General features: G+C 44.0%; 1 protein-coding gene across 1 annotated transcript; it reads right to left on the bottom strand.

The window, feature by feature from the left end:
• Positions 1-8,651: 8,651 nt before the first annotated feature.
• UPK3A (uroplakin 3A) lies at positions 8,652-15,740 on the bottom strand. The gene is made up of 6 exons (XM_071549807.1): positions 15,686-15,740; positions 14,710-14,865; positions 11,993-12,265; positions 10,142-10,231; positions 9,535-9,667; positions 8,652-8,709 (listed from the first exon to the last, which is right to left on the bottom strand). Exons 1-6 carry the CDS (start codon positions 15,738-15,740, stop codon positions 8,652-8,654), a joined length of 765 nt encoding a protein of 254 aa, XP_071405908.1.
• Between the last annotated feature and the right edge of the window lie 7,475 nt (positions 15,741-23,215).

The following is a 23,215-nucleotide window of genomic DNA, read 5'->3' as shown; positions in this document are numbered from 1 at the left end:
CTGAAATCACTGACTTTAAATGTGTGTAAAAACACTCTGTCCTTGTGAACTGCCTGTAATATTTCCTAGACATCACTCTTCACCGTAGCATTTTCTTGTACTATATTGCTGTTCCTAGAAAGGCGTAGCAAATATTTGGAGAGTCATATTCCCAGTGACAAGGAAGATGAAGGGTAGGATCAGGGAGAACAGAAAGGGAGAAGGGAGAATGTAGCCAATCTCACCTGAAAACTGGCATGTGGTCGAGTTGGGAAAGCTCTGCAGTGCCTCCAGCTCTTTGTCTTTCACCCCCCCCCCTCCACCCCCCCCTCCGCTGCCAGTCAGGCAACAAGGAGCCTCAGCATGCTGGTGTTGGGGGTTCAATAAACCTGAAGGTCAAAGCGTGTGTTTTAAAACAAACAGGTGATTTTCTTCTCCCCAAACCCCAGCAGCTATGTGTGAAATCCAGCTTGGGAATGCTATTTGACACTGTGCTGTAATAACATTGGAATGTATTACTAAAGAGCTCTTCAAGTAGCTTAGAATATTTTGTCAGCTGTAGATAGGAGTTACAAAGTCTTGCTAAATATTTGCCTGAGTCTGAGACTCAAGGTCAGGCCCATCCTGTAGATTTACAATGCCTAATACTCTTATTGCATTAACATTCATTTAAAATGTAACGTGAGAGGAATTTTTGTGAAGAAAGGCCTTTGAAAGTGTTTCCATTTTTCAGTCTGAATCAATTAGTCCAAGAAATGTTATTACCTTTTCCTGTAAGTTTTCCTCCTTTTATATCCTTAAACTGTTATTTTTAAAATCCCAACAGTACTCACAACAATAATACATCACATAAACTCTGGATTCCCTTCCAAGGAGTTGGGAAAGTCACGAAGGACAAAGAATATCAATACTTTCCAATCAGACACAGTACGAAAGTAACCACATAAAATACCATCAGAAGCAGGCTTTGGTACTTTCCCAAATGCACACGAGGTGACATTATCTGTTATATTACCATGGCATTGTTCTGAAATGTGAGCAATTAAACATGACAGCGACAGGCCAACACTATGAGGAGGGAAATGGCAGAAAGTTGAGGAGCAGAAGTGACAGTGAGAAGAGGATTTTGAAGTGAGCTGAAACCTGTGAACTTGGAAATAGGAAAGTGTTTCTTTCAAGAAGCAACAAAGAAAGGCAATCAAGGATGTCTGAGAGGTGAAACACACACTTCAAAAAATAACTACAGCAGCCTACCACTTGATTGACAGAGAACACATTCATACATCTAGTAAATCTGGATGTTTATCCAAGTATACTAAACAACATATTAACTCAGTTGCTTGTTTGGGGCTTTGTTGCACACTTCAGAGATATTACTTGGAAGGAGGTAATCAGGCTAAGAAATGCAGCTGGTTGGTTTTGGCTGGGAGAGGCGATGCATCTGGTTATTCAGCTGTGGTTCCATGCACTGAGGTGGAATGTCCATCTCCTTTTGATATCCTGCTCTTTGACAAGTTATGATAAGTAAATCCTAGTTCACCTTATACTAGAACTTGCTAGTTTGAAAGAAAACAAGTAAAACTTGTCCTGAAAGTTTACTGAGCTTGCTGAAAAGCATTTTTAAGACACCAGCTAACTGGTGTGTTAAGTTTTTCCATAGCAGGAAGCCAACCCGCCCCTGTTGATTGACATAAAATTCCTTGCACAACAGAACTGTTGGTTGCTCCATGTAAGGGGATTGATTTTTTCTACCCTGGAGCTGAGTGGGTCTAACTAGTTTGTCATCATGGTAAACAGAAGAGTTCATAAAATAGTTGGAAGAAGGAAGATAGCATCAGAAATTCAAAGTATGTTTCAAAAGCCAGTGTTGGTTCACTTAGAGTTTACCATGATTGAATGTAGAGATTAATTTTAAAAGACAAGCTTTGACTGCCAGCACTGTCTGTGTGACTCAGTCTGTAAAATAATTCTGGATGTAACTGCAGGCGTATTTATAAAGCTGCCAAGTGAGAAGCTCATCTTCACCAACAGATACCAAGAAGGTCTTCCCAGAGTCAAATGTTACCTAACAGGGCATAATTAGCAGCACTTCTGCTTCCCCCCTGCACCTGCCCCTTGCAGAGCTGCCTTCTGTTAGCAACACAAAGTGGGAGCATTTCAGTACAGTCGCATGTGGAAAAAGTACATATTAAAAGGGTAAGTGATGGGGGAAATGAGCTCTGTTAGCTGCCATCTTTCTGATCTTGACTTTAGTTTGAATTTGGTTATTACAAAGCCTGAAATTGTACGAGTTTGCTTTGAAAAAGTAAGAAGTGTAACTGGCTGGAATGTCCTTTGATTAAGGAGGTTGTATTTTGTGATAAAAAAAATTTAAAAAGCCAACAAGGGAGCTCCGTCACAAGGTCCTTATCTGTTCTGAACAGCAGCAACATGTGCAGCAACGGGAGAGGGAGGAAAACCATTGCAGAGATGCAGAACTGTAGTGGAAAAAAAGGTCAAAACCAAACCAAACACCTGGGAGAAAAAAAAAAAAGAGAGAGAAAAGGTAAAACGAAATAAAGCATCCCAGAGACTGGAAGGAACGGATTTAACCCACATAAATTACCGTAAAGAATAGGCAGAGGAAAAGCCAGATAAAGTTGCAAATACTCATATTTTGTCTGAGTAAGTTGCTGCTGTTAAAAAACAACTGAGCCAGAGAAACCAGCCTTGGCAATATTATTTTAAGAACTTGGTGAAATAGCAAAAAAGTCTTTCTTCTTGTCAAATATCAGATGTTTGCCAAAATGTTTTCCTAAATAAAATCTGTACAAATGAGGGACAAAACCAGAGGTGTTTCTGCTCTGTTAGAACAGACGTGGTATTAAATAATAAGATTATTTTTCTCCTGCTTGGTAGGCTTTTGTGTTCCAAAGGCTGCTTCTACCCAGGCATGTGTGTAACAACCTTACAAACACAGCCCTCCCCTTGAATTTGAAGCCATAGATTTAACACTATTCGGGGTGTAAGTTTTGTGCAAGACATAGGGACAAAATTCCATCCTTGTTTTTAGAGCAGGAGACTTTAGAAGCAATTCCCACACCAAGACTTCACATCAGCCTGGTATTCACAGATTCACAGACTATTCTGAGTTGAAAGGGACCCACAAGGATCATCAAGTCCAACTCTTAAGTCAAGGGCCCATCAAGTACCTGATAATAGGAGAAAAGCTAACGTGCTCTAAATACACAGATATTTGTGATCTCTTGATAAGCTTTGACCAACCATCTGAGCAGGGAATCAACCCTTGCCCGACCGAGGAGAGCCGTGAGGCACTCCCATATCCCACCAGCAGCTCTCATGTGGTAGGGGTGGGAACAGTCAGAACCATCAGCTGCCCAGCCACAGTGGGAAACAAAGGAAAAGCAATTATCTTGTGCGGCCCTAGTAAACCATTTACCCAACAGCGCGAGGGAACGCTACGGACAGCATTTTTGATTCACCAAGTGAAAGGAACCTGCACTAAATCCCTTCTCGATCAGCATTGCTAACAAACCTGCTCTCCCGTACGTCGGTGCCTCCCCAGTGGCCGGTCACACAGCGCAGCTCGGGGCCAAAGCGGGCTTGGCGCTGCTCCTGGTGCCGAGGGACAGGCAGCGGGCCCTGCCTGCTCTGCCCTGCCCTCAGCCCAGCAGCGATCCCACGGCACCGCCACTGGCCTTGGGAGCCCCATACTGCACCCCAACGCGGCTGGGGGTGCTCGGCAGGTCGGGAGCCGCCTCCGGAGCTGGAAAACAAAGGGCAGTGAAACCCCTGCCAGAGACACTTCTCCCGGCGGGCTTGGCTGTCCAGGTGTGCTCGCAGACCCCGCGGTCCGAGCCGGTGCCCCCGGGCTCCATCTCCCCTCACAGCCCCTCAGAGGGTACCCCTGGCCTCCATCTCCCCTCACAGCCACTCAGGAGGTACCCCTGTTACAAATATATTTGTAAATCTAATCGTGGAAGTAGTTATGCTAAGGTTTACGAGGTTTAACTGGGCCTGAGGTGGGGTAACTTGAAACAGTAGTGGGGTCCTAGAAACTGTTGGGAATTTGCTGGGAACAGCAGGACAATAATTAAAGGGATTAGTGAAGTAAATAGAACCTGAGGAAGAAAACAAACTGTTGCTTAAAGATAAGATTAGAATCAACATATGTAAGGGGTTTTGCAAATGGTTTGGTGGTGGGAGCCTAATTAACCAGTATCCTGTGTTAGACGAGCGTGGTAGATTTTTAACCCTTGAATTGTATATGTATAACCTATGTAACTGATTTATGGACGAGATCGTGTGTCTTTGTGCACGTACAACGCTGTAGAAAAGGTATAAAAGCTGTCTTCGAGAATGGCTCGTCGGAATCCTGGCTTAGGACACTAGTCCCCAGGTTTCCCGGGCCCAGCAAATAAAGCACCGCATAAACTGATACTCTGTCGGTTTGTGTTTCTGTGAACGGGCAACACCCCCGGGCTCCATCTCCCCTCACAGCCTCCCGTGTAGAGCATAACTCACCACATCAAACTACAATGCTGCCCGTGAAAAGAGTAATTCAAGTGCCTCCTGGAGTCTTATCTCCTTAACTAAATGCATTTTGAAAGTATACTGGTCTGCCTCCAGCGGCTCAGAGTGGCTCTCACACTCCCCCAGAGCGCAGCGTCTCTCCAGGCGGGAATGCCGGACTGTGAGGGATGAGCGCCCAGGACACCGCGAGGGAAACAACATACACCAGCCCGGCTGCACAGAAGTGAGGCTGTGGGAATAATAACAGTAATACTCCATTCATGAGTAAACGGTGTGTAACACTGGAGTAAAGGAACAAAAAAATATAAAAACGTGGGCGTGAAGTATTAAAATGTATTATATAAGTGCTTGCCTTCAAGCAAGTATCTTTTTCATCCTAGGGTAAAGTGTCTTTAATAATGTAAGGGAAATCCTGCATTCTATTTATGTTACTAATTCTGTACTAATAATCTGTCACAAAACTGCAGCAATTTGAAAAAAACCCCCAAACCCCAAAAAAACCCCAACCACAATCCAAACCCCCCAAAACACCCCACCCCAAACCCAGTCATTTCCAGGAACATGCTTTAGAGCTCTTTTCTGCCATGTGGAACAGATTCAGCAGTACCAAAGCAGACAGGGGGCCATTCCAGAGCTGAGGTAGGTTTGCTCTCTGATTGCAGGACAGATGGCAGAAGGAGCTCTGGTTTTCACTAGAAAGGTCTCTGAAGCATTGCAAAGTGCAAAAAAGGGCAATGGTGTACACAAAAGTAGTTTAACTGGCACTGCCTTGTGTATCTTAACAGTTCCTAGAAACTAGAGCAGTGTACTCAAGCAGAAACAACTTCTTTCAGAGATGAACCCTGTGCCAAATGCTTTACATGAATCGTTGGACATTTGAAGCAGTGCTTGGCACAGTGCCCTGCAGCCGATGCCTCTGTCAGGTGGCCTCAGAGAAAGGTAAGACCCGTCATGTGTGGGGATAATAATTCCTTGGCAGATACCCTGTATATTACAGTTTATACATGTGGCAACTCCATTGTATCACTTATGCATTCTATTCATACCATGTTTATTTTTAGCTGGATAATGTTGCACTTGCAAATAGTTTATTTCTGTATTACAAAAGCAAGACACTCTTGCCTTCTGGTGTGTATATATGAGCCTGTAAACAGTATGTCATAAAACTTAGGTTGGAAGAGGCCTCTGGAGATCATCTACTCTACCATTCAAAGTACAACTATGTCAAATTCCTCATGGTTCTGTCAAGTTTCAACTGTCTAAGGATGCAGAATCCGCACATTCCCTGGCCTGGTGTTTTAATCCCTCATGGAAAGGTTATTTTGTTAATAAAAAAATACCAGAACCCAATTTAACATAGATGTAACAATTCTTCATACCACATTATTTCCAAAAGCAGTTATTTTATATCTGTAGTTCCTACTATCTGGAAAGAAATACTCATTTGGCTCCTTTATACTTGGGTGGCTTTTGTTTGGTTGGATTTTTTTGTGGTTTTCTTTGTTTGTTTTTACATTCAGCAAATGTTGCTACAGTGAAGCCAAACAGCAGCACACATGTAATAAGAAGCAGAACTGCACTCCTTGATGTTCTTGGCACTTGCCTTCCAAATGACCCATCCTCTGTGAATCTTATTCCTAAAAGACAAAACAACCCAATGCCAAACCACAAGATGTTAAAGACAGTGCAGCAGATTTCAAAGCTTTTTTTGAGCTTATCTCTCAGTGTAAGAATATAAACAGGATTGAAAAATCTAAATAAGTCTCCATACACCTTTAAATACTTATAGGTTCAGACTCATACCTGAAGGTGTGTCTTTATCTAAACTATGTCAGCTGCAGAAATTAAGTTTAGTAAGACTGGATTCAGACAGTGCAGTGTTATTTGAATAGAATGAAATCTGAATCTAAGACTACTTCATCAGGACATCACATTGGATTTACCATTTAGTGTCCATACAATCAAGCCAGAATAATATCCTGTCTGCAGGTAAGCTTTCAGATATCTGGGGGAAATGCCAGATCAGTGTATGGAGCCAGAGCAGATTTTTATTCTTTCTGAAACTATTACAGTCCAGGCTGTGATGAAACACTACTGTGGTAGAAAAGTTTGCCACATATATCCGTGTGTGTGTTTGTGCTGTGCACGTGGGTGAGCTTTGCAAGTTCAGCCTTAAGCCCAGCCCTTTGGAGCCCTCTTGCCCAGGTGCAAAAGCTGTGCAGAACTTGTGCATATTTTTGTCAGTGCTCACCCCCGAGTCCTGCTCTTTGCTGTCCTGGGACTCCTCTGGAGCCCACAAAGTCCTCCAGCTCCTGCCTTCCTGCTTCATTTCCACTGTTCCACAGGTCTTCTCTTCCTGGCTCTGTTTACCCTGTGAGGCACCTGCATATAAATAAATAAAAATTCCCTTTGTGAACAGTACACATGTAAGCAGTTGAGGGAAGGGAAAGCAGACACTCTCAAGGCTGTCGAGCAGGGAAAGGTTCCAGTCCTGTGTGTGTGTCTGTGTAGTGCAGGGGGAGAGCAAGTAAAGGGAACCAAGTGCAGCTGAAAGATTACATTGTGCCCAGTCTGAGAGAGCCTTTAGGGCAGCTCCTTCACCAAAACAGACAAATCCACCCTAGGAAGGACTCAAGAGACTACAAAGGGTCACTGCAGTAGAGAGTCCTGTGAAGTCAGCACACTGTAACACTTTCATTCATTTAGTCTGCATTAGGTGATGTTTTGTATATTATGTCACTCCAGTCAAAACAGTAATAAATACTGTTTTAAGAGAGAAAGAGTGAAAAATTTAAGACTGGGTGATATTAGTAATTTGAAGATCTAAATCAAAGTATTTCACAGGATTCAATTGTTTAGAAAGAGTTGGAAAGAAAATTTGTGTTATATTTGTCACTATTTCAGGACATACCCCTGGATAGGCTCCAAACAGGAATTCCCATTCCCTTTGTCCAGCAAGTAGCCAAAGGCAGAGCAGAAAGAAATCAGGATTTAGATGAATAGCAATACCATATGGAAAGGCAAAAGTAGTGTGACCCTATTCAGGTGTTTTGGTGACTGTTGTTCTGCCTGGGCACAGTCCTGAAACACCATTCACAGCATAACAAAGGGACACTGACAGGCAAGTCCTTGGGAAAAGCTGAAAGTGCTCCTAGCGAAGTTCTCTCCTTACCTAAATTCAGGATTGTATAGAAAAAGGAGCCAAACCCCAGAAAAATATCCCTCTAGGTACTTCCACATCCACTTCTAGCCAGGACAGTGCCCATCTCTCCCTTCAGCCCCTGAGCTGCTGAAAAGACAGAACAGGGAAGCTGTAACATGCTGTAGTTAGAATACACAAACACCAGAAGCTCAGGTACAAATCCCTTCGGTCCTGAAGATTAAAATGCCAAATCGTGCAATCATCAAGCTGCAACACTTCACAGAAAACTTTTGAATTTTCATAATACAAAGACAGTAAGACCCACTCCTTGAAATAAGTATCAGTGAAAGATCATCCAGTTATGACAGTGATAAACTGCCTAGGTCAGAACACAATCCTGACAGTTTAACAAATTCACTGAAAACGAGGAAAACATCAATAATAACCAGTGAAAACTTTATGCTTATCCCAAATTCTTTCTACAATAGGACACTTGCTTCTTCATGCTCAAGAGGTGGAAGGAATGGCTTTGGAGTTGTCACCAAAGGAAAAAAAGCAGTACATATAGTTCATCAGTGACTCTGGAGAAAGGCAGACACAAACAGCTCCATCCTGTGTGTCTGACTGCAGCAAGCAGGTGAGGGCTGCAGTGAGGCTTGCTCCAATTGAGATGTGTGTATTAGCTGAAGGAGCTAAAAGATCTTTCTTTAGTCTAGCATTTGATATTCACTATACATATGTGCTACATGCTAAGCAAGATAATGAAGCAAATCAAATCTCATTATCAAATATCATGTACCACAAGACTTCAAAAAAGTTGTCCTTATTTCACCAGTGCTGCTCATCTTCAGTTGCCTGGCTGTGTTCTGTAGCTTGTCTGGACTCATGTTGAATAGAAGGGACAGTCCTGTGGGCCTAAGCTCAGTGGCTGCCCAGCTGCAATCCCACCCTTGGCTGGAACCAGGGTGGTCACTCAGAGCTCAGCTGTGGCCTCGGGTCACTGTTGAGTAGTCTGAGGGACGCTCTTGGCCTCTGCAGAAGGTCCTTCTGGTTTCCTGGGGGCAAGTGAGAGACTACTAATTTCCAGCAGAGATTGAGCAGAGCCCACAGTCATCACATTTCACAAAGTCTATTTGCTACTTCAATCATTTTGCACCCGAGAGGCCTGTAGATTGATTTTTTTAAATAAAAATTTTCAACACAGCTTTTGCTTTTCACATCTTTAGTCCAGGAGAGCCTGGCAGAGCTGGCTGAACCCAGAGCACTTGCATAATTTTCAAGTGATTGAAAGCTTGATGCCCTGATACCCACTATTTCTAAAATTCAGTTCTTTCCCTCCAAAAGTTCAGTTTAGGAGTCCGTCAGGCCTGATGGATTTCCCTAGGCACAGGGCACAGAAGACTGGGAAACATGCAGAGAGTGTGCTACTGAGCTCCAGCAAAGCCTCACTGATTTGTTCCAGGGGGTAACTTATTTCTTCTAGCGATGAGTCAAATACAATCAAGGCATTAAATAGGATATTATGTATCTTTATAAATTCCAGGGCTCCTTCAGAGTTCCCAAACTCCTGAATAGATGGAAAGCTGCAATGTTTAAGAAGGAATGTACAAACTTTAAGTAGGTGCAAGTCTACTGGGGCTTTTTCTAGCACTCCTTACTAAAGTCTGGCTTAAGGGACCTTAAGGCTGTGTACTAATTACAAGAGCTGCTGATCTTAGGGAAGGCTCTGGTAACAGTGCTTTTCTCTATCAGCTTCAAAACTTGAAGCCCCCTGGTGTGCCCTCTGGAGCTGGAGCAGCAGCAGTGGTGAGGAGCTGCAGGGAACAGGGTGATGGCAGGTGTGGGTGCTCTGTGGGAGCTGGAGGGACAGCAGCACTCACAGGACAGCAGAGCACACAGCAGCAAGAAATCCAGCAAGCAGGAGGAACAGGAGCACACTCAGGATGGATGTGATGACAACCATGCCTCCACTCCTTGGTTCAGGCCACAGGTCAATTTGCAAAGGAAGTTTAACTGGAAAAGCATGGAAAGAATGTTGTATGAGCTCTTTTTGACCATGAACACCCCCACCAAACAGGAGAAAGCTGGTGATTTAGGAGAGGCAAAGAGATTGCATCTGTACCTAAGGTCTCAGGTGATTTATGGCAAACAGGTTTAAGACTAAATCCCAGCATTTAAAGTTTATGAGCTCTGCTCAGCAGGTTTGCCAGGAGGGCAAGTATCTATATTCCTGAGAAATGTCAACAGCACCAGATACCATGACCTGCATCAAATCAAACTGCAGGTACAAATGTCATCTCTACCAAAAGAATTGTTGAGGTACACAGAAGTAGTAGAGAATTATTCCATATTTAAGCCTGCTACTCCTATTATCAAGAGGCTGACAAAGGGCTAAAACTTTAGGGAAGGACTAGCTGTTGTTCCTAGAGCAGTAGTGTCCTAAGGCAGGCACAGCTGTTCCAAAGACCTGAGCAAAGCCAGACTTACCTCTTCTGGTTTTGATGGGATCAGACCAGAGAGTTTGGCCTTTCACAATGCCTTCAGTGCTATCTATCAGCACATACTTAAACCTGTGGGGAAAAAGGGTTAAAAGAGGTCTGGGTAATCTCAGCCCCCTCACCAGCAATTTAAACTACTGGATTAACTGGCCAGACCTCAGGTTCTGTCAAAGCATTAGATGGAGACAGGCAAAGGTAGCTGACTATTTCCAGAGACCCCACAAAGAACAGATAGAATTCATCATGGAGAAGCAGTCTGTGTTTTGTCATGCACAGCCTGCACTTGGTTCTTGTGAGCCTTGGCAGATCATAACTTCCCAACAACACTTCTCCCAGCTTGCTATTCCCTGGTGTGAGAACCTCAGTATTTAGGACAGCAAGTGGTTCTGATTTCTGTATGGAAGTTGAACATTTTGTCCAACTACAGAGACCTTTGGCACTTTCCCTGCCAGAGGAGAGTATTGAAGAACCAGGCCAAGATCAGATTTGGCACAGAAATTATGTTTCCATTCCACAATTTTTGAAATGAAGAAACAAGACAGTTTTTGCAAAACTAAGCCTACAGAAATTTCAGAAGCATTGAGGGTTCCCCAGCAGACATGGCTCCATGTGACTGCCATTTTCACTCTGGATTTCAATAGCTGGCAACAGCAATGTAAGTGTTCCTGGTAAGAGCTGCCAGTGGCCCAAATTCCCCAGATGGCAAATTTCCCCAGACAGCAGGGTCAGACAAACCTGCAAGCTCCCTGCCCTCACTGGAAAGCCTCCAGCAATTCTAGGGGCTTCCTGGACCAAAAATCCCATCAAAACAAAGCAAGCAGAAGCCAGAATCATGTCTGCAATTCAGTAGAATCATTCAATTCCTGGTGAATTGTTGGAATTTCATATGGTATTTGACCTAAAGAGCAAAGCTGTGTATTGCGGTCGGTGTCTTTGGAGACCGCATACACACCAATATGATGTTCAGGCAAAATCCCAACTTTATTCAAATTAGACAACATTTATAACCTGAGATAACCCCGCCCCAGGCATAGCACATCTGACTCCATTGGCTAAGGTTAGAATCATGTACTTATATGATAAAGTCCAAAGCTTCTTCCAGGTGAGATTGTTGGGCTTATTGTTGTTTGCCCTCTGAGGGAGGTGTCACGTGGTTCCTCTGGACCCATTGGAATTAGTGGGCAGCAACATCTGTGTGCTGAACTTGCCTATGTAAATCAGTGTGCTGTAGCCTTAAGAACTAAGTAATGAGATCGGCTGTAGCCGACCTTCTCAGCAGATGTGCATGGTCAGCCAATTACGAGAGGCTTTGTAATGTAAACAGCATTATTAGCCAATAATCAGTGTCAAAGTGTCATCATCCACAGAAGGTTACAGTCTTAAAGATGTATATAAGTGTGTGTGCTGGGAATAAAGTGGCCTGTTACTGCTAGTTCATATCGAATTGTCTGTACCAGGTCAAAAACCCATTTTCCTCGGTTACAGTGAATAATCTCAATTTTCAAGTCAAAATCCATTTCTGCCAGCAGTTCCAAGTCACATACTGTCACTGGATTACATAGGAACAGATCTAGCAGTTCACACATGGATTTTCCCAGTGGCTCACGAATTTGACCTGGCACTACTGGGGCCCCATAGAGCGTCCTCTGCCAGGTGCTAGAGCAAGGCCAGCCCTCCCACAGCCACACTTAGCATTAAGTGTAATAGGCATATAGAGCATTTCAGACAAAGGCTTGTAATTCACATTTCACCCTTACAAAAGAACTTAGAGACTCAGTGCTGTCCTACTGTGTTTTACAGGCAGAAACCACCTATTAAGAAATTAGAATCCTACCTGTATTTGTGTCTGGTGCCAGAGGTGGGTTACAGACATCAAGGAAGTTTGCGTCATAGAGACAAGTCCCGTCATCCTCAACTCTGAAGAGGTAATGTTGCAGGACCCGAGAAACTTTGGTGACATCTGCTATGTCCCCAGGTCTGGGAGGGGCTGCACAGGTGGGGACAGGGAACGAGTCAGCCCTGTAGGGTCCCAGCTGCCCCCCACCTGTCTGCTGGAAGGTGCTGTCCAGTGGTTTTCTGCTGGGGTCCATCACCAGGGAGCTCATGGCACTTGCTGCAGGATGCTTTTTAACAAGGCTGTTATATCAAGTCCAGCCCTTGCCACTCACCCTGTATTTGACTGACATCTTGCTCTTCTACTCCACAACACTCCAAAGGGAAACAAAAAAAAAATCAGCTACCAGTTTGGCTGTGCAGTGATCCTGCCCCTTCCTGCATATTACTTGGTGAAGTTTTTACACTTGTCCCTCAAACTGTGAAGGATTTCATTGTATCTCAGAGCACTACTTTTCAGCAGCCACCCTCCCAAAATTCCTCTTTTCCAAGGAGAGTCTGGTGGAGTGGGAAGGAAGGTGGCAAAGGCTGCTCTTCCCACATGCCACATATGGCTCTAATAAACATGCAGTAAATCCTGCCATTTCATATTTGATCCTATGGCCAAGACAGAGTTCCTGAGTCACAGCTTTTGTCTGCTGGCACAGCAGCCCTTTGGCCTCTGGTCACACAGCAGCTGAACCTCCCAGAGCTGTAGGAGCACATATGTATCCCCATTCCTGGTCAGCCAGGCACTCCAGTTATTCCAGGGCATTCTGAAGGCCTTCTCAGCTTCCAGGAAATTGCGACATTGCACCCAGTAGGCTTTGGAAGCTTAGCTGCAGCTCTCAAGCCTTCCTGCTGCAAAGCCAAGGCACAAGTCCCGAGAGATGCTCCCAAGTTCTGTAGCTGTGGATAAAATTATCCCTTCAGCTGTCCAGTGCTGTCAGCAGCAAAGGAACCCCAGTTTTTCCAAAGCTGCAATACAGTGGGAACCATTTCTGTATGGAAGCATTCTACTGGAGCAATGTTCCTGCAAGTGCTGTGATCCAGTGCAAAACTGAGCCTGTTTTAAAAGAGGGAAATTTCTGGCACAGGTTAAAAATGTAATTCGAGTCAATGCTAAGTCAGAGGAGTTGTGACACACCTCTCTTCCACAGGAGCCAATAGCAGGGACACGGATACTACCTGAGGCACTTTATCTTCCTCACAGCCACATCTCCCTGCTCTCCCAGTCTCCACTTCAATAACTCTTAGCCTGGCTCTGGTGAACAGTTAAACCTAAGCAGGATTCTTTTATGGGAGGTTTTCTGGGTTTTGTTATGTTTTGGGTTTGTTTCCTTTTTTTTTAAACTTTACTAGATAGAGCAAGTCTGATAGTGACATTACCATGGATGGAACCAAAAGCTACACATAATTCTCCAGAAATTCCTTATACCCTCAACTTTGTCACGTCCTGATGCATCTCCTTACCAGAGCTAAACACAAGGTGTTAAGAAAATTAAGTTCTCTGAAATTTTTCCTTCTCCCTGCTCCAGGAGGCATCTGGGGTGAGCCAGTGTGCTTCCCTGCAGTCCAGAGACAAATCCAAACAAAATTCCTCCCAGTCTGCCAAGTAACAAGTTTGCTTCTGCTTGCTTTAAAAGTAGCAGAAGACCTTTCTCTGTTTGGAACCCATCTGGTACAAATCCACCCATCTCTGTAGGAAAATGGGGTGATTGATGTCATTTCTAACACAAAACATACTTGCAGGTGTATCTGCTCATCACTCTGTTGCAGCCTGGCTTGGACATACAAAGACGTCCCCTGCAGGCACAGGACAGGCCTCAGAGGCCACCCAGTCACACCTGTATGGGATAGGTCTGTGGTTACAGCTTCCACCATCCAAGGCCTGCCCCTTCCACTGTGCCCAAAGCAGCAACAGCCAGCAGTGGAAGTTTTAAGGCAGTTTTGTCTGTTGGCCAATTCTCCTGCTGCCCCTCAAGGTCCCTTCTCCTTCAGAAAAGGAAGCTGCATCCAGCACTAAGGGGAGAAGGTGTAAGGAATCAGGAGGGCATTTATTCCTGCCAGCTCCCAGAGCAGCCCCAGGTGGCCTTCAGCCAGTCTGCCAGAGCAGCAGGGAACAGGGAAGGCAGATCCTGCTCACTGCCAAGAGTTATGAAATCCATTTTATGAATGGAGCTGCGGGCCAGGCATCTGTGACCACAGGTCTAGCATGGCTTGCCCTAGTAAAAGAAAAATAAATCAGTCACCTAGTCCTTGCAAGGGTTGGCTGCCCTGGCCACGAAACAGACGGCAGCAGTTACCCACTGCTTCCCAGGAGGTTTGCTTAGGGGAGCTGGTGCTTTTTCATGCTCAGACAAAGATAAAGTGTCAGACTGTGGAGCACTTGGTTTTGTGAGCAAGGTGTGGGCTGTATAGCTCAAAGTGCTGCTGCACACCTGCCAGAGTCAGCACACTGCCACCACCTGCACTGTTAGTCAGCCCCACTGGAGCACACAGCTATTTATGCTGTATTTTGTAATAACACCCTGGAGAGAACTGAGATCAGAGGCTCAGCCGTACAGAGCTCACAGCTGCAGATTTTTCTTCTTTGCCACATTCAGCCCCACTCCCATCCAGCTGTAGAGGATTTCATGCAGAGGTTAATCACACAGCTCCCTTCTGGAGATACATGTCACTCACCTGATTCCTTCATTGCATACAAGTATATGGTGTAAGATTTATTTGGGTTCAGGGAGCTGTCAAACACACAGAATAGCTTTTGGAGAGCAATTGTAGTAAGAGTAGGCTTGTTTGTAGTGAGCTGAGGAGCTGCAATTTGGGGCTTCAGGCTTTGATCTAAAAGCAAAGTTACCAAAAAAACATGTTAAGATTTTTTTTCTCCTCTCCCCGTACAAGCTCTGACTCAAAAGGGAGGACTGGCTGTTCCAACAAACAACACAAAAGCATAAAAGAATGATACAAATTGCAGCTGAGCAGGAACCATCCCACCTGCCCTGGGAAAGGCTAAGTCAGGGGCTTTGCTTTAACACAAAGTGGGCAACTCAAGGATTTAGTGAGGGCACTAAGGGATGTGGCTTCTCCAGCACAAGGATCACATCACCTCAGAAGGGCACAGGCAAAGCCTCATTACAGGAGGGGCTCAAACCCCTGTAATTAAGGGCCCACAGAGCTTTCCTCTCCCGTGGGAACCAGCACAGTCAGCTCTGGAATCCATTAACAGAAAGGTGTCTTAATAAAGTTTTTAAAACCAGGCTTGATAACATACAGAGTGAGAGATTTAGCAAAGTCTTATAGAAGGGAAAACTGTCTGGGAAAGGCACTGGCAAAAGCAAAAGGCATTAGAATCAAGTCTGTGTCAGACACTTCCCCCCTGCCCACAGAAGCTCATCCCATCTTGAGTCTCCTGGGGAAGTTTAAAACTGAAGAGAGAGAGTCATTGGCTCCTCCTTTCCTGCCTGGCTTCAGTAGAGAAACTTCAGCAGTCTTTCAACAGAGTACTGGGCTGAACTCCTAATACAGGTCCTATAGCAGAGACAGGACACCCAAACAAAACTAAACAAAATAAATGCCAAAAAAGTAAAAGAAACATAAAAGGAAGAGGCACAAACAGAAGGAACAAACAAAAAGGAAGAAACTGTGCATAAGTGTTGCTTACCTGCATAGAGCTGTCCCAAGCAGCAACATGCCACTACAACCCAAGAGCTGCCCATGCCTGAGTCCTCCAGAAACTTCCACAGAAGGAAAAAGACTGTTGAGATGCAGCCTCTGCTGAAGAGCTCCCCATCCCCTGCCTCCCTGAAGGCAGCCACTCCTACTGCCTCTTCCAGGTGCCCATGATCAGAACATACTCCTTCCTTCAGCACCTCCCTTTATTCTCATTGCCACTCCTGCTCAGGTGCAGCCAATCCCCCAGCTGTTACCTGCTCCAGGTGTTGCAGCTTTTATTTCTACCTGATAAGGGGCCCCACTTGAGTTCTCAGTGCTGTGGCTGTGGCGGGAGGGTTTTCTTTCCCTAGTCTTATTATTGGTAGCTGCCTTGGCTCTGTACCTTTTTCTGTCTAAAAACATTTGAAATTTCTCATGTAAAGAAAATTTGGTGTTGAACATGTGAACCTGCATTTAGTCTGTATCATGGATGGTTCTGATTCAGAGTTCCTCATTTGGGCAGCCCTGACTGAGGTTACAGTTGCCTTTTGACATATTTTCTGGGTTACATCCTGAAAAACATAAGCCTTCTGCTTTTGGTTAACCCTAAGTGATTCAGAGCAACTCCAAAAGGAGTAAAGCACTGGGGATCTGAATCTGATCTGCTGGGGCAAACTGTTCAGTTGAGAATATGCCTGATGGGTTGTGACGTTCAGATCTGATTAATTTTGATGCAGATTGAACTACAAGTTCGAATCATTCTCTTAAGCAAAATTAAAACTCAAACAAGTTATCTGTAAATACCAAAAAACTGATTTTTATTAATTGATTGCTAGAGAGATGTGAAAGAAAAAGAGGAAAAATAAGAAAAGTTAGGAAAATGCTTAAGATTATTTATAGAGGTAGAGAAAAGATACCACCATGAGAAAACTACTTGAGTGCCTTATCGACGTAACAGAGAGGAGGAGGGGGGAAACGCAGTTTCTCTCTTTGTATCTATTAGCTGCAAGAGGATGGTGAGTCTTTGAAATGCAAAATGCCGTTATTTCCCCTCAGACCGGACTGGCTGGCTTCTGGTTTAGCTGCAAAAGAGGGTGCTTTATTTTAGCCTGTAAGAGAAAAATTCAGAGAAAGGATATACCTCACACACAGTCACAGACTATTCAGGCTGCCAGGCAGTCTCGCTCTAGGCCGATGTTCTCTCTCCAGGCTGACAAGCAGTCTCTCTCTCGAGGCAGATGACGGCTGGTGGTGTTGGAAGGAAGGTAAGACGAGCTGAGAGGAGAGATCAGAAGAAAACTAGGCGAGATTCCCTAGTTTCTCCTTGTCTCTTGTTCCTCCAACTTCCGAATTCATCTTCAGGTTTTTATAATGCTTTTCCAACTTCTACACATGTTTTTTGGCACGTAGTCAAGTCCAGATGTGGGAAACCGATCACAAAGGCAGGATCTTCTGGCAGGAAATATTTCCTTGAGAAAACTCTTCCATGAAAGCTGACATAGCAATGTTAGCAGAATGTATTGAGAGGCGGAAAACAACGGAGTACATATTTTTGACTTATTTGCATGTTACATGAGTAATTGCTATTAGAAATGATCTATTACATAAGAGCTCAAATTTAAAAATTATTAATTGCTCGCTTAAAATAGGCTTAGGGGAAAAAGAAAGGACCAGGGAGGTCTTACAGAGTTAATGGGGCTAATGTGGTGTCACTGCAGCAACTCCAGATATACAGAGATATCACCAAGGTCACATTCCCAAATCAATCTCCTTTGTGGGCCCCAGAAATCTGTTTGAAATGTGTAATCAAGTGGTTGGAATGCAATTTCCTCCCCATATGTGTCTCATTGCATTTCCAGTTTTGCATGTCAGCCTCAATGTGTTTGGTTTGACTTTCTTCTCACACAACTTTTTAGGGAGAATATTGAATACAGGACATGCCCCTGATTTGTGCTGTTGTAGAATTAGTTGTATTATTCCTTCTCACTCTACAATGTACTCTAAACCTGTGCTGGCAAAAGTACTCAGGTAAATCAGATCAATCCAGAAAGATCTTACCCTTCTGTCTTTTACTCCTGGGAATCTGTTTTTTAACATTTACACTGTGGTGTTAGTCATACAGACTTGGTACTGCTCTGCTCAAGAGTTTTTATCCTTTAAAGCAATATTTAATAATGCACAGAACCTGTAAGGTTTCTCACTCCTCAGTAAAGCAGAGCTCAAGAATGGCAACATCTCTTTCTCTGTCATAAAAGCAATACTTTCTCGAAGGAGTGACACCTGTAAAACCAGCTCCTGAATTCTTTAGACAAGTAAAGCTTGCAGAGCAATCAGCAGAGGCTTTTTTTCACCTTAAGACAGCAAATAGACACACTGTATGCCTAATCAAGCAAAAAAGAGACAGCAGGACATTTTGAATAGCAGAAAATAAAGACATATTCTACTTCATGGCATGCAAGCTGCTTGTATGTGCTACAAAATACTCTTCCAACTTTTATTAGAAAGCATTGCCCCTTGTTCACTTTCTAAAGCATCAAAACAACCAGCAGGGGAAAAAATACCAATTTGAAGAATCAAAAGCTTAAATTTTGTTGATCACAACAAAATTTTTTATTTAAAGGTAGAAGGTTTTTGGTGTTGGTGTTGGTGTTTTTTTTTTTTTATTAGATTCACAGCTGTCAAACAAATTCAGTATTTATTGCTCAGACAAAACTCTGCATGACCACTTTGGAGTTTTGCATGAATGAAGGGTGTGGCAAACCACTGGGTGCAGTCATGCAAAGTGGGAGCCAGGAGATGAATTTTCCAGCAGCTGGGAGTATTTCAATGGAGCTGCTCCTCACAGACAGTGAATGCCCTTACAGATTGGGCACAGGGTGACAATTTTAGCCATGTGGCTGTTTATATAAGCCACCCTGTTTTAGTTGGGTACCAGGGCCGAATTCCCCAGCCACAGCCAGGAGGGATAACACCACCTGTAGGATTCTAAAATTCTTGGGCTCCCTCCATGCTCAGAAGAGTCTCCAACAAAGGTAAAAAACTGACATGACAATAATCCCTCTGAGCACCATCTGTGCTGGCAGATGTGTCCCAAATTAGGGCCAGACCTCAGCCTTGCTGACATTTGTGTGAGTCCATATTGACTGCACGGAAGTCAAGGGAGCTGGTCTGGATTTAAAGGATGTTACTGTGAACAAAGAGAACCTCAGTATAATTCCAGTGTTCCTTGAAGGAAGTCCAAGAGAAAGAAATCAATGTAAATTCTTGTGTCTTCAATTAAGCAACAATGGCAATTTTCTTGCTTTGTGTTGCCTTTCAGGCAGTTCTGGAGTAATTATAGAAGCCCCAAGAGTCAGTTCAGATTTATTGCTCCATGACAACAAAATTTTCAAGGAAATGAAAGAGCCTTATCATAGAAACATGCCATGCTGATATTATTTCTTTTTGAAAATAGCTCAGTTTAGAGGTTTACACAGCAGAACATAAAAACTGTATATTTTAACAGAAAGAAAAATATGCGTTTTAATTGTGGGGCAATGAAGCTGGTGAAGGGTTTGGAGCATGTCCTGTGAGGAGGGGCTGAGGGAGCTGGGGGGGCTCAGCTGGAGAAAAGGAGGCTCAGGGGGGACCTTCTGCTCTCTGCGACTCCCTTATGGGAGAATGGGGAGGGTCGGGCTCTGCTCCAGGGCACAGGGACAGGAGGAGAGGGAAGGGCCTCAGGCTGGCCAGGGCAGAGGCAGGGGGCACAGCAGCAGGAATTTCTGCATGGAAAGGGTGATTAGACATTGGAAGGGGGTGCCCAGGGTGCCCACCCCTGGAGGTCTTCAAGGAACGCCTGACAGTGGCACTCAGCGCCCTGGTGTAGGTGACAGAGTGTTGGGTAACACGTTCGACTCGATGATTTCAGAGGTCTTTTCCAACCTGAATGTTCTGTGATTCTGCGATTTTGTGATTCTGCAACTTGTTCAGTGACTTAAACTCGAGGAGAACAAGGGAAGAGGAAGCCCGTGTCTCCCTTGGAAACCCATATTCAGTGCAGTTGCATTTCAACACATGTAATTCATTTATATCTCAAGAAAATGAACTATTCCTTCCTTGCCCACTCCTCAGCTGCTTGACCAGAAGGTGATCGCTGTGCTTCCAGGAGGCAAAGAGAGTTCCAATCCAAGGCTGGCACGGAGCTGATGGCCTCGGTGCCACACCAAAGCCATGCAGAGGTGGCTGTGGGCGCCAGCAGACAGATGGGGTGACAGGCAGCACGAGCACCGCCAGCCGAGACGGCATTGACGGCTCTGAAGGGACAGTTACTTTATTCAGTGTTCAGCAGGTGCCGTCGGCCCGGCTGGAGCTGTGTGTGTGGGTGGGTATGGAGGGGCTGCAGGGAGATGTCCAGATGTTGCGGCCGCGCCGGCGGGTCCCGCCAGGTGCTGCGGGGATCCCTCCGGCGTGATTCCTTACTCGGTGTCGCCACCTGGTGGCCTCAAAGGGGATTTAGTGCCTGCGCTGCGTTTGGGTTTTGAGTCGTTTGGAGCTTTTCTTCTTTTCCCCGTTTGAGATATTGTTTTTGTTTTGCTCACTGAGGCAAAACAAAAGGAAAGCCCAGAAAGTTTAACCACTGCAGGGAAGGAGTGCAGAGATCATAAAAAACCCTGGCAGCATGAAACAGGCACCCCAGAATTTGCCAACAGATAGAGAGTATCTGATGGAAAACATTCCCCCCTCTGCACTAAACAAAGCGTGGGAGGTTTCCCTGTGCCTCCGTTGCCATCTGGCTCACCTTGCCTCCTTTATTCCACTCTTTTCCTTATACTTTGGAGTTTTCAAGGCCCATATGGAGTAAGTAAACCCCCCTGAATTTCTGCTGCTTAGGGAAAAAAGAGTCTATAGACTCATCATAGTTTGACAGCATTTCTATTGCAAATAGCAACCTCATTAGTTTGCACTGGCACCTGAAAAATTCTTCAGACATTGCATTTTACACATTTAGTATTTTGATCAGCAAAAGAAAGATCTCAACAAGGTAGTGCCTCAAATAATCATCCCTTGTCCAATTCAATACTAAATGAAGCAATAAATTACAACAGTGAAACACCTGAAAATCCAAGAAGTGAAAAAACTCCACTCCTTGGAAAGGTCAAACATTGATTTAACTGTATATTTGAAGGGGAAAAAATTGGCTTCATTTATAGCCAAAGAGGTACTTCATTTATACATTGCAAAAAACTTTCTGAATAGAAAACCCTGTGGAATTAAAAGATCATTTTTTGCAAAGAAACCACACACTCATTTTATGAGAATACTCCTTCTGGAATAGTATCTAAGGCCAAGAGAAATTATTAGCTGAGAAAATTAATGGGTCTTTTCATACTTTACACTTCCAAGGTATCTAACAGCTAAAGATTTCCTTTCTCGTACTTACACATGGCTGTATCACTGCACAAAAACATCCTGGAACATGTTCAGCTCCAAAAACAGGTCTGGAAGGTAAAAACTTGCATATTTTTGGTGCACACCAAAGCTGCATTCCAGTGATGTTGGGCGGGAGTTAACATGAAAAGATGTGGAACAGTTTTGTCATTTCCTTTGCCCAAAACAATTTCCTCCACAGTGGTACCCCAGTCCTGCTGAAGTCAGTAAAAGTGCAAAGTAAGTGAAAGCTGCAGAAACCTGTAATTTGTGACAGGGGATGGACACTGCTGATGAACTTGCAGGGGACACTGAAATGGCAAAAAGATGTGTGATAGAGGTAAAGCAACACACAAGCTGACCTGGAGAGCAGTAAAATGTGTAGCCAGCTGCAAATATTGCACATCTGGACAAGGGAGGGAAACCTTTCTGTGAGCAAGGAACATGGAGCTCGAAGCAGTCAGTGGGGGAAGGACTGAGAAATCCGGGGAGAAATGAACTGACCCCACAGAGAAAACTGCCACTGGGATCCTGAGAGAGAAATAACTCCTGCCAGTCTTTGGGAGTGGAAATTGGGCGTATTTTTACTAAAATATTTGCACAACATGCTGAAGATCTTAGGAGGCAATGTCTGCATAAAATTCCATAAATTTAGTGGGCCAAAGATTTCCCTTTATCCAAGAGTACTGCCTGAAGAGAGAACTTGGTTCCGGCTGTGGGAGCCTCAGCAGGAAGGGAAGCCCAGGTGATCTGATCTCTTACTTTCAACCGTGAGAAAGGCAGGAAGGAAAATGAAGCCTGGCAACCCAACTGATTCTATGCTTCTGAAAAGAATGATGTTCAGGTTTCCTGGGAACAGTACCATCTAAATCAGTGTCATCTCTCATCCAGCCATTTTCCTGTGTTGGAAGGGTTACAAAAGCAGAATTTATACTAGTACAGCTATACTCTTCAGGCTTTGACCTTTAATAGTCAGAATTTATTCCCTCATAATACAGGATCTGATTCTATTTTTACTTAGGAAATTTATTTCACTGTATTTCACACCCATTACTATAGTGGAGTTATTTCTGAGGTAAGAAATAGCTGGCCTTTAACTACAAAAGGTTTTAATTCCTAATAATAATTTTCAGAGGTTTATATATTGCCTAACAAAACAAATTATTATTCATCTGTTTTATAGAGATACTCTTGTAAATAAGGAAGGGGGAAATCATTCTTGCAAACAGCCAGAGCAAGGTGGGGGTCATCAGCTTCCAAAACTGCAGTGAGCAAAGGAAAAACTGAATTCCAAATCTGCAGCTCAAAGGAAGCCAAAGGACCTGCTGTGCCAAGTGTGTGTCTGGGCAGTCCAAGCATCAAAAGAAACAAGTCAGTCACTCAAATACAGATGAGTTGCAGGTCATAGTGAGTCCGTAGTTACTGTTGTATTACTATGCCCTTTATTTCTTTGTAATTAAAAAGACCAAGTATTTTTTCTCTCCCCCCACTCCCTAGTTTTCTTCCTCTTCTGCTTTATTTTTATCCCTTTGTTTTTACATGTTCTTACTCAGCTCTGACACTTTCCAAGCTGTTGCTCCCAAAACTCCCATGATAATGTGAAGCACCTGCGTTAGGACAAAACATACATTTTTCTGTTATTTGGCCTATTAAAATGATCAGGAAAATGCAAAAGAGCTTTGCAAGAGGAGCCTGGAGATTTGCAGTCCAATTTCTGCCATGGAGAAATTTTTTAATAGCAAAACACAGAAGGCACTAACAGAAGTGAATACAGTGTCCAGATTTTCCACAAAATCCATTAATGCAAGTCAAGCTTTGGTAATTTGTGAAATAAAATTAAATCACCTCTGTGTGTGTGTCACAGGACTATGTGAAGGGTGAAGAAGGCACAGAACAGGCAGGTTTGACGTGGTGATGTTGTGCAGCCCTGGTTGTGCTCTCCTGCCTTTCAGTGCATGGAAAGGTTGGGTTTGCCCTTCACTTCCCCAGAACCTGTTTTTAATTATCGTCTATGCCCAGATTAAGAGTCTGTTTCAATGCACAGCCTGAACTGAGATCTCAGAGAGAGGGTGATGGAAGAAAGAGACTCAGTAAGACCTAAAAAAGAAAAGAAAAATCCCAACAGGCAAAGGAA

This window comes from Pithys albifrons, chromosome 3 (assembly GCF_047495875.1).
Source record: "Pithys albifrons albifrons isolate INPA30051 chromosome 3, PitAlb_v1, whole genome shotgun sequence".
Lineage (NCBI taxonomy): Eukaryota > Metazoa > Chordata > Aves > Passeriformes > Thamnophilidae > Pithys > Pithys albifrons.
The sequence above is the reverse complement of the archived record's forward strand: the minus strand, read 5'-3'. Positions and strand labels throughout refer to the sequence as shown.